Source organism: Monodelphis domestica, chromosome 5 (assembly GCF_027887165.1).
Source record: "Monodelphis domestica isolate mMonDom1 chromosome 5, mMonDom1.pri, whole genome shotgun sequence".
NCBI lineage: Eukaryota > Metazoa > Chordata > Mammalia > Didelphimorphia > Didelphidae > Monodelphis > Monodelphis domestica.
In genome coordinates this window covers 124,434,095-124,445,592 of record NC_077231.1, presented here as the reverse complement: position 1 = coordinate 124,445,592, position 11,498 = coordinate 124,434,095, and the positions used below count along the sequence as shown (strand labels likewise).

The 11,498-nt window shown below is 39.4% G+C and overlaps 1 protein-coding gene across 1 annotated transcript; it reads right to left on the bottom strand.

Moving 5' to 3' along the window:
* Positions 1-354: 354 nt before the first annotated feature.
* Positions 355-11,061, bottom strand: GDF3 (growth differentiation factor 3). Its single transcript, XM_001368260.3, has 2 exons — positions 10,797-11,061; positions 355-1,166 (listed from the first exon to the last, which is right to left on the bottom strand). The coding sequence occupies exons 1-2, from the start codon at positions 11,059-11,061 to the stop codon at positions 355-357; spliced, it is 1,077 nt and encodes a 358-aa protein (XP_001368297.1).
* Positions 11,062-11,498: the final 437 nt, after the last annotated feature.

Below are 11,498 nucleotides of genomic sequence, written 5' to 3'. Positions count from 1 at the left end.
AATAGTGGTGGAAAAGGTGCCCAAGGATAATGGAAACAAGATAGGGAACCATCTGTTTTGGATGTTCTCTTGGATCCTCTTTCCCCCCACTAACTTTGGATTTTGTACATAACAAAACAAGATTAAAGTCTTCAGGGTTTGAAAAGTAAGTGATTACACTGGATTAGACTCTCATTTCCATCATGGTCTTGTATCATAGCTTTCCTGGCCATTCCTTAGGGAAATGAAATGATTGAAGTTCCAAGAAGTTGGTTGTGATATCAGATCTGAGAGATCAGAAAATGAAGTGGCAGGTAGATTTATTAGACTTTGAGACTACTATACACATCCATACTCCACTCTGCACCCACTTGGCTACCCACAACCACATTCATCAACTACCATTCCCTCAAGGTGTTGAAGGACAATATTGCCATCATTGTCATAGTAAAGCATGGAAATGGGGGATAGTTTTGTAGGGATACAGGCAGCTTTGGGGATTTTAGGGGCCTTAGAATTCATGATAGTCTGTAAGAAGGCATAGTTGGAGCTGTTAAAGATATTCATAAGAGAGAAAGGACAATCTCCTTGGCAGTAGCTTGTTCTAAACTCCTTGGGAGCAATGATCCATTTGTGCCAACCCAGGTCTTCAAATTTGACGACCATCTGATGACGCCGGCAGAGATGCGTGGAGGTAGATTCCCGAGTTGAATAAATGGCCCTCCTCTTTCTAGCAAAGTGAGAGAAGTGGGGGCATTCCTGAGGGGTTAAGGTCACCACCAGCAGAGAGGCTTGAATGGACTGCCTCCAGTTGTCACAGGTATCCTGGGGTTGTATAGTCACTTTGTTCCCTCTTGGCAATAGCTCTAGGACTAAGCCCAAGTTACTCTGGGGGCTGAAGTTCCATTCCTTAACCACATCCAGCAGGTCAACATGAAGAACACGTTGAGACCAGGGTAGAAACCGAAATATGAGCTTTTGGTCTGACTGGAGGGCAGGCCCTTGGACTATAGACACCATTAACTCCAGATTCTGATATGGAGAGTTATAAGCATTAGTCCTCAATCTCACATCCAGCTGGGCCATCATTAGTTGCTCATCTTGGGCGATGACTGAAAGATTGAAGAAAAGGAACTTCTGTGTGCACGGAAGAGCTTGGGTCACTTCCTTGGGGTGAAAAAGGGCACCTGAATCAGGATAAAGAAATAATGCATATCAGCAGCTGTGGCACTTCAATACCTCCTACCACATGGATAGACTTGTGACTTTCAGGAATATTCAATGGGAATGTATGCCAGATAAGAGAGAGCAAAAATGTGAATTTATAGAAGGCAATAACCATAGGGAGATTAACCTCTGCCTTCCTTACTTTTAAAGGCTTAGTTTTATAGCACTTAATACACTAAGTGTCTCCATCAAAATCTCTGGCTAAGATCTCCCTTTTCTTACTCACCAAAAAAGTTAATTGTGTCCTTTATTAATTCTTTCAATAGTTGTGTCTGACTTCATTATCCCATTCAGGGTTTTCTTGGCAAAGATACTGGAGTGGTTTACCATTTCCTTCTCCAGTTCATTTTACAGATGAGGAAACTGAGACAAACACAGGGTAAATGATTTGCTCAGGGTCATATAGTTAGTAAGTGTATGAAACCAGATTTGAATGCAGGTCTTCTGGATTCCAGACCTGGAACTCTATCTCCTGTGCCATCTAGCTATTCTCAATTAAGTCCTTGAGAATAAGCAAAAGAGAAAACCCCCCCAAACTTAAATATGAATTCTATTCTTACCTTTGCTTCTTGACTTCTTGATCCCTGAGCTTCTTTTATGACTTTATAATGAGATGATTTCCAGATCTGAAGTTCTTTACTAATTCTGTATGTTTTAACTGTCTCCTAGATAACTCTATTTGGATGTCTCACTGACATCTCAAACTCGGCATGCCCCAAACTGAACTCATCTTCCCTGCAAAACTTGTCACTGTTCCATTTCTTTAGTTTTTCTGGTGGTACCACCATTGTTGAAACAATTCAGGTTCATAACCATCATCATCTTTTCTTATTCCTTCAACTATACTTTATACACCTAGTAAGTTTTGAAGTCCTGGAGATTTGATCTCCCTAATATCTTGTGATCAATACCCTAATTTCAATTCCCACGGCAATTACCCTAAGTAGCACCTCACCTCATTTCATCTACCCTCTTATAATTTCCTGTTTCCAGTTTATCCATATTCCAATCTACTTTTTATACTGCTGCCCATCCAATTTTCCTAATGCCAAAAGACACTTTCCTCTCCCCAAATTTTTCATTCCTCTGTTTGACACCTATATTCTAGAGCAGGGGTCCCCAAACTTTCTACACAGGGGGCCAGTTCACTGTCCCTCAGACCTTTGGAGGGCCGGACTATAAAAAAACCCCAAGTATGAACAAATCCCTATCTTATTTTAAAGTAAAAAAAAAATGGAAACAAATACAATATTTAAAATAAAGAGCAAGTAAATTTAAATCAAGAAACTGACAACATAATGGCCCCTTATAATAAGGCCATTATGTTGTGTGTCTAGGGGAGTATGAAGGCCATTGCACTACCATGTTTCCTTGAATAAGACACTGTCTTATATTAATTTGACCCCCCAAAACAGGGGGTGTCTTATAAAACGTCCAGTGGCAGTGGTGGGCTTCTTATAGTAGAGGCCCAATGCTGATGTCACAGGCCAGATCATCACTATTTGATGCCTGTATACAGCACAGGAGGTGGTGTTGGGCCTGAGATACTGTATACCACTGTCTGGGATAGCGGAGGCTACAGTGCTGGCCCAATCACTGCCACCACTATACTGGGCAGCAGTATACACAGTGCGGAATCCCCTCCCCCAGATCACCACTCATCATGCTGACCTCTTCCATTGTGCAGCCACATAATCCTTTGCACAGCACCTCGTTTTCATCAGAACAAGGTGCCATGCAAAGGATTATGTCATCAGAAGTAGTACTGTATGTAAGCGATGCCACATACCAATGAAAGAGGTGCCCCTTCTGGAAGTGGGGTGGGGGTCAGATAAATGGTCTCAGAGGGCTGAATGTGGCTCGAGGGCTGAAGTTTGGGGATCCCTGAGAGTCTCAATTATCCACAGGTAAATTGTTTGCCTTGTGCATAGGAGAGGTAAAAATAGAAGAGAAGGAATCAACACATCATGGAAGAGTTAGGTAAAACTTCATAAAAAAAGTGGCAGGTGAGGTGAACTTTGCAGGGGGAGGAATTCAGTAGCAAGAAACATGAAGAAAGTCTCTTTTTGGCATGGAGAGTTCTCCATAAATAACATGAAATAAGACTAAAAAGTCAGGTTGGATCTTAATTGGAAAGGACTTTAAATATCAGAGGAATAAATTTACATTTTTATCTTATAGACAATGCTGAAGGACTGAAGGCTGAACCACCCTCTTACTACATAGGTGAGGACTTAAATCAGACTTATTCATTGGGAAAATTACTTTGACATGAGCCAAAAAATGGACTAGAGAGAGGAATGACTGATAGCAAAGAAATAGCTCAAGTGAGAAGGAATAAACATCTGCACTGGAGTGGAAGTAGAAGAAAAGAGAGATCTAAGGGGTCTGTTGGAGGAAAGATAAATAGGACATGGTAACTGAAGGCATAAGTGGGATGATGGAGAAGAAATCAGGCAAGATGGTACCTAGATCTCAAGCTAGGTCACTGAGAGGATGGTGATACTTTCAGCAAAAAGGATTAAGTTTGGAATGATGTTAGTTTAAGTGGAAAGATGATACATTCATTTTGGGGAATGTTGAGGTAAGGATTTTGGCAGGGTGTGCTGGTTCCTGGTACTTAGTAGGTGATTGTTGATTATTCGTTGAAGTTCAGCCAGCAATTGAAAATAGTCCTACAGCTCAAAAGAAAGCTGGGCTAGAGATACAGCATTTGAAAGTCGTCTGCATAAAGGTGATAACTGAAGATAAGGGAGTGGGTAAAACTGACCAGGGAGTGAGTGCAGAGGGAGAAAAGGGGAGGAATAAGGCTTTGAAGGATGCCCATGAATAAGGAAAGGAATTAGGAAGATGAAGCATCACACTAGCCTGAGATGGAACATGTACTCAGAAATATAGAAAAATAGAGAAGAGAGCAATATTATAGAAGCTAGAGGAAATCAGCTTCCAGAAAGGTAATGGCTAACAATGCTCTAGAGGGGGCAAGAAAATGAGGACCAACAAATAAAAAAAGCCCAAGGTGTCACAACTAGAAGGCCAAAGGAAAGAGATAGGAAGGTACTTTGAGGGAGAAACAGTGTAAAAGTAAAGGCTTTTAAAAAACTGATTGGGCCCAGTTGTGTGACCCTGGGCAAGTCATTTAACCCCCATTTCCTATCCCTTACTACTTTTCTGCCTTGGAACCAATACACAGTATTGATTCCAAGATGGAAGGTAAAGGTTTAAAAAAAAAAACTGATTGGGGGAAACTTGAATAAGTCTCTAGGCAGAGGTCAAGAAGCCAGTAAAACAAAACATTGGAGATGTGTGTGAAAACCCTAACTAGATGAGAAAGTATGGAAAAACTAATAATTCCACAGTTATATAGCATTTTAAAGTTTGCAAAGTATTTTCCTAATAAAAAGTTCTTTGAAGTCAGTTAAGACAGGAAGCATTTTAAAAGCTCTGGTACCATGCTCCTTATGTTATGATGTGATGTTATGTTATGATCTTCTTTTCTAATGGGAGAGACCACATGTGAATAACTTGTTTTATACAGGATATATGCAGAATAATCTGAAAGGGAAAATGATTAAAAGCTAGAGGGACCCAGAAAGGAATCCTGTAGAAGGTGGGCTTTGAGATGAATTTAGAGGAAACCAGGGAAACAAGAGGTGGAGATAATGGCTCATAACATTCCAGGAATAGGGTCAGCCAGTCCAAAGGTGGAGGTGGGAAATAGAGAATTGTGTGCAAGGAACAGCAAATAGGACACAGTGTATGAAATGGAGTAATAGTGTAAAAAGATAGGAAGGGGGAAAACGGGCTAGGCTATGAAGACCTTTAAGCGCAAACAATTCTGGAGGGAATAGGGAATTACTTAAGCTCATTGAGCAGGTGACATGGTAAGATCTATGTTTTAGGGAAGCAGAGCAGAGAACAAAGTAGAATGGGGAGACTCTTGGGCAGAAAAACAGATTAAGCGCTACTATGATAGCCTACAAGAGACATGATGGCCAGAACTAAGGTAATGGCTATATGAGTAGAGGAAAAGTGACATATAATTGTTTTCACATGTAATTAGGGAAAAATAAAATATTATTTTAAAAAATTGTACTTGTTGAGTATGAGATGCCTGGAGGATATCCAATAGATACCAGTGATCTGCTTCTCCTCACCTTACAGTGAAGCAAAGGCACACAGAGCTGTAAAAGGGAGAGTGTTTCTCTTTTTAGCTGTTATTTTGGCAGTTTTGAGATTTTTGATCCCCTCAGCATCCTAAACCTTGATTTGTGGCAGTGACTTGGGAGAAGGCTGGCAACTTGTCTTTCCCCAACCCTTGCTAGACCCCCAAGCCTCAGCTGACAATAAACATCTTGAGCAAGGTTAACAAAACAAAACAATTGGAACCAATACACATTATTGGTTCTAAGACAGAAGATAAGGGTTTAACCCCCCCCCCCCATCAAAATAACCCTTATCTTAGAATTGATACTAGGATACTTAGATTGACTTAGAATTGATACTAAGTATTGATTTTAAGGTAGAAGAGCAAAAAGGGCTAGGCAATTGGGGTTAAGTGACTTGCCCAGGGTCCCATAGCTAGAAAGTGTCTGAGGTCAAATTCGAAACCAAGGCATCCTCTCTCTAGGACTGTTTCTTTATCCACTAACTCACTTAGTTCCCCCTTCCCCTTACACCCCCTCCCATCACTTTTCTTGTCTTCAATTTGAGAGCTGTTGACTTTCTCTTTAAAAAACAAATTGTCATCTCCAGCACAGTGTCTATTTACAAATGACTGACAGATGTCTAGCAAATGGGGCAAAGATATCTCCTACTTGTGTTAAATCTTTCTCAAGCCTCTCTCTAACCCCCACTCCCTGCTATCATAAAGAGAAACACAATGAAACTGTTACCATTGCAATGTTTTTATCTCACTAAGCAAATCTTAGCAAGTGTTCCCAGTGATTGGATTAATTATGTAGGGTTCTTTCTGAAACCAGCTTCTGGTTGTTAAAGTTAATCATTTGCAATTTCAGTTTCTTCATTGGTTTTCTTTTTGGCATTCCCAATTGGAAAGAAGTGAAGACCTCTAGGACAATATCGTTATATATATTTGTGTGTGTATGTTGTCACAAAATTTTTTTAAGTTTATTGTTAATTAATTTAGAATATGTTTCCATAGTTACATGAATCATATTCCTTCCCTCCCCTCTACCCACTCTCTCCCATAGCCAATGAACAATTCCTCTAGGGTTTACATGTGTCATTGATCAAGAACTATTTCCATGTTATTTATGTTTGCACTAGGGTGATTGCTTAGAGTCTACATCCCCAATCATATCTCCATTGACCCATGTGATCAAGCAGTTGTTTTTCTTTATTTCTACTCCCACAGTTCTTTCTCTGGATGTGGATGTTGTCGCTTTTGACTATGCTGGTAATAATACTCTTGTTTAAATGGAAAGTGAATGAATGAATGAGTGAAAAAGAGGGACAGTGTGGTACAATAGATAGATAACAAGGTGACTTCAAAGAAAGAAAGAAAGACCTGAGTTTGTAGCATGTCTTTGACACATACTGGCTGTCTGATCTTGGACAAATCTTTCAACTTCTTAGTTCTCCAGATGATTAAGACAATAAGCTGCTGAGAAAGTGCTGGCCTACTTTGCTAGAAGAAATTACCTCTATTAGTAAAATCATAGGCTTAGTTTCAATCCTTATGCTGAAGTAATTTACTCATTTTTTTACTGTATATTAAAAAGATATACAATAACCTGAATAAGATAATTATACATTCTTACCACCTCTGATATCTTTTTTGAATTCATTTTGTTAAATTTTGGTTTATTATTACTACTGTCATTATTGTTATAAACTTGTTCTCAGTATATATATAATTGTTCAAATACCTCTCTATTCTGCATTGCTTCATGTAAATCTTCCCATTTTTCTTGTTAGATTTTGATTTCCATGTTCATAGTATATTGTATCCACATAGTATCTATTGTATCCACATCACAAAATGTGTTTAGCCATTTCCAAGTCATTAGATATATATTTTGCTGCTGCTAGAATTTTTTGTATAGGTTTGTCTTTTTCATTTTCTTTTCCATGATATCATTAGTACATTGTCTCTATAGTAACTCTGACAGGAGACAGCCTCAGAGAGTGGGAAAAAGCATAAGGTTTGGAGCTAGAGGACTTGGGGTTTAGATTCAAATTCTGCTACCTTTTGATCTTGGTCAATTTACTTCTTTGCTCTGGACCTCAGTTTCTTTAATTATGAAATAAAAGACTGAGGCTAGATGAAGTCCAAGATTCCTTCCAGCCCTAAATCTATGAAGATGAACAATTTTGTAACTCTTGTTGAATCTTGCCATATGACCATTCAAAAAGGATGTACCAGTTCACAGCTCCACTTGTTGATCCCTGCCAATACTGAGAGGTATAGCCTGGGGCACGGGATTCAAACCTTGTTTCAGATATGGGGCTCTGGCCAAGTTTTTCAATTTCCTCATCTGCAAAGTGAAAGGTTGGACTTAATGGTCTCTGAGGTCCCTTCTAGCTCTGAATCTATGACCCTATGAGTATTTTAAACTCTTTGCCAATTTGACAAGTGTATGTGGTTATCTTGGGGTGATTATATATATGTATATCTATCTATCTATCTATCTATCTATCTATCTATCTATCTATCTATCTATCTATCTATCACTAGGGCATTTAACCAAGAATTCAAAGAATTATTAATAGTGTTTCTTCTTCTGAGAATTATTCATATCCTTAGGAAAGAATTTTGTATACATTTATAAAGAAGTGAGAGGGACTTTGGAGTTTTATCAGGAATATTTATGGCAAAGCCTTTTCTCTATCCCATTTCTTTCCTTTCCAATTTTGTCATTCAGGCAGCCCACACATACTGAAGTTATTTTAGATACATTGCTTTTTTGATTTAGAAAAGTCAAATCCATCAATTTTATCTCCTATATACATATATTTAAAACCTATACCTTTTGTTTTAGTATCAATTCTAACAGAAGAGTTCTGCAAAGGTTAGGTAAATTTGGGTTAAATGACTTGCCTAGGGTCACATAGCTAGGAAGTATCTGAGGCCACATTTGAATCCAGGTTCTCCTGACTTATTTCCTATAATTCTGAGGTAATTTCTTAGGATTCTTATCTGTATATCAGGGGTATGTGACAACATGAGAGGTTAGGATGGGGAGTGGGCAATGGGGTATTGGGGGGAAAATGTCTAGGGAGTCATAAAAATCTGGATTTAAGTTCTATCTCTAACATATTTGTTATATGACCCTGGCAAAGTTATTCCAACTTTTGGTGACCCAGGCAACTAAGTCTGCAGAAAAGTTGCTGATATGCATTGATGGAGAGTTTCTGAATAATAAATGTTAGTTGAGTTTACCAATGAAACCAAGGTCCTATCTCCAAAAAAATGGCAAGAAAGACAAGTGTACTGGCAACTAGTGTGGTCCATTTGGGGCCAGAAAGACTTGGATTCAAACTGAGCTTCTCAAACCTAACTAACTGTGCAACTGTGGTCAAGGCTTCTCCACAGCTTAGGCAACCCGGAGACATTATCTATTGATGGATTGTCATCTGCTCTTACTGTATTACCAATCTCGGAACCTGACATATTGCCATCTTATATGGCTAGAAGGAGGAAGCTGGAAAATGTTCAAGAACCAAGATGGGATTGGATTAGAGGCATCTTGACCATTTTATGGGGGGATTATGAGGATGGTGGTAGTGGTGGTACAATGTTCAAGGAAGGAATACCCCAAGTGTTCATATTATAACTAGCACCAGGAAGCAATCTATTTCTTTCTTTCCTTTTTTATTCTTTTCATTTATTTTGCCTTTAAGCTCTTTCTCTATGGCATAATCCAGTCAATCAAAGAATATATGAAAGCTGGAATGCCCTAGGGGAACAATCCCTTAAGGGAAGAGGTCAACTGGAATGCTCCTTTGGGGTGTGCCTGCATATCTGATTCATGCTTTATGCATACTCATGGCGAATAGGAGAAACCAGTTCTTCTCATTTTCAGTCCAGTGCTTTTTTTTTTTAATAGACTACTAATAATAACTAGCACTTATATAGATTTTTTTATATATAGGTCTTTAAAGTTTTCAAAGTGCTCTATACATGTTATCTCACTTGTTCTTTATGATAACCCTGTAAGGCAAGTGCTTTTATTATTTCCATTTTACAGATGAGGAAAACTGAGGCTAAGAGACTTGCCTAATATAAAACAAAGCTAATATGCATCTGAGGGTATGATTTGAACTAAGATCCTCTTAAATCTTCATTCTATTCACTATTTACCTGCCTAGGATTTCCTTTCTGGCTCAAAGAAAGGAAAAATGCTATTTGGTTTCAATCTCTAAAGAGCTATCTTTATGACCCTAAATTCTCAACTCCCTATAGTTAGTATTTAGTAGATGGCATAAAAATTAGTCTTTGCCATCCCTGTCTTTCCCTCCCTACTTTCATCCATTCTAGGTCTTTTTCTGAACCAAAGACCTAGGAGAGAATAAGTGAGTATGAATTGTGTAATTTGGGGGGTGTCTGCATGTGTGCGTGCATGTATGTGTGTATGTGTGTGTATGTGTGTGTTTGGGGGGGGTGTTTGGATTCATCTGACACTGATTCCTCTGTTTCACATCCAATAAACTTTGCTGAGTAGGCTTGTGGCTATTCTTAAGGCTGGCACTTCATTTGTTCACTTGTGGCTATAAGAGGCAGCCTGATATATTTGGAAGAGAGCTGACCTAAGAGTCGAGACAACTGGCTTTGAAGCCCTGCCTCCAATGCGCTCTTGAGCAAGTTAAGGAGAGCTTCCCTCAGTGCCCCATGTAATTCTTGGCTCCAGTAAACTGCAAAGAAGGTGCTTGTCTGCATTGGCTGAAGGAGTTCCCTACATTGCTGAAATGTGGTGGTTGGAAATGTCTCTTGTTGAAATTCAACCGATTTATTTATGGAACCAAAGTGGGCTTTTACTGAAAAAAGGGGGTGAAGAAGCTTGGAATGCACTGATTGATACTAACTAGGTGAAACTAAGAATGTGAGGTAAGAAGGGGAACTATGTAGTTTAATTTAATGGAATTTATATGAACGACCAGTAGAATAAAATTTTGGGGCAGGTATTGGGGAAGAGATCAAGAGAAAGAAATCTGCTTTTGCACTCTTGGAAATGTATCATCTAGTAATAGTGTACCACAGAGCCGACATAGATGTGGTAAATGCCATTAGGATCTCTTCTTTTTTTTTTTTTAAGGGGAGTGCGAACCTTTCATGTAACAGTCATGCCAAAACTTCCAAGTAACTACAGCAGGCAATCGAGCATAGTAAAAGCACAGCATAGGTACAAATTAAAACATAACAAGTACAAATTAAGTACCTAAGGAAAGACGCTGCTTTTAAGGGATAGGCGGTGATGAGGTTTGACAGTTAAAGGTGGGTAGAGAGCATTCTGGACATTGGGCATTGGGCAGAAGGAAGTAGTCACTAATATAGTGTCTCTTATAGCCTTCCTCTTTGTTTTTGAGTATTCTAAAAGTGAATATTGCAGGCTTGCAATCTTTCTTACCTTGGTCTTGGAAAAGACGGATCAAGTTTCCAGGGACCCCAAGCTCCTTCACATAGCAAAGCTTTTGGTAATGTCCTATAGCTGCAGCCTTCTGTCTCTCCTGGAAAATCTTCATCAGGATGGAGGGCACAGGTTGGGCCATCCGGGGTGAGGGTACCTTGTCCAGGCCCATAACCTGAAGCAAAGAAGCCTCTTCAAACTGTGGTGCTTTCCTCAAGGCCAGGGTCAGCTGGAGCCCCAGAAAGAGGAAGAAGAAAGGAGACATGGTCTCAGCCAGGGATTGACGGTGCCAGTGGTGGAGCTGCTAGGAACACTGGAGTTTCAGATGTGTAGTCATCTTATGTCTGTGGAGATTATCTGATTAAGGGATAGAGAACCTCAAATTTCTCCCCTCCCAGTTGCTTAGGAAGACCTAGGCCAAATGCCTTCCATGTCTTGCATCATCCAAAGTTTGAAAATGGTAGGTATATAATAGTCATTAAAAAACAAAAAAAAGTAATAAGGACTTTTCAGATGCTACTCAGAAAAATCAGCCCAGCTTTAACACAATAGAACTACAGTGAGCTGGAAGTCAGGAAGACCTGGGTTTAAATCTTGCCTCTGGTATTTACTAGCAGTGACCAAGAGCCAAGGCATTTAATCTTTCTCAGGCTCCGACTACTCCCTAGGATCAATCTGTTAAATTATAGCTGGGTTGGACTT

Bases quoted from the DNA above. Each gene is read 5' to 3' on its own strand.
- GDF3 (XM_001368260.3), bottom strand. From the start codon at position 11,061: ATGTCTCCTTTCTTCTTCCTCTTTCTGGGGCTCCAGCTGACCCTGGCC. The intron at 1,167-10,796 runs GTAAGAAAGATT...ATCCTGATTCAG, and splicing joins CCGTCTTTTCCAAGACCAAG to GTGCCCTTTTTCACCCCAAG.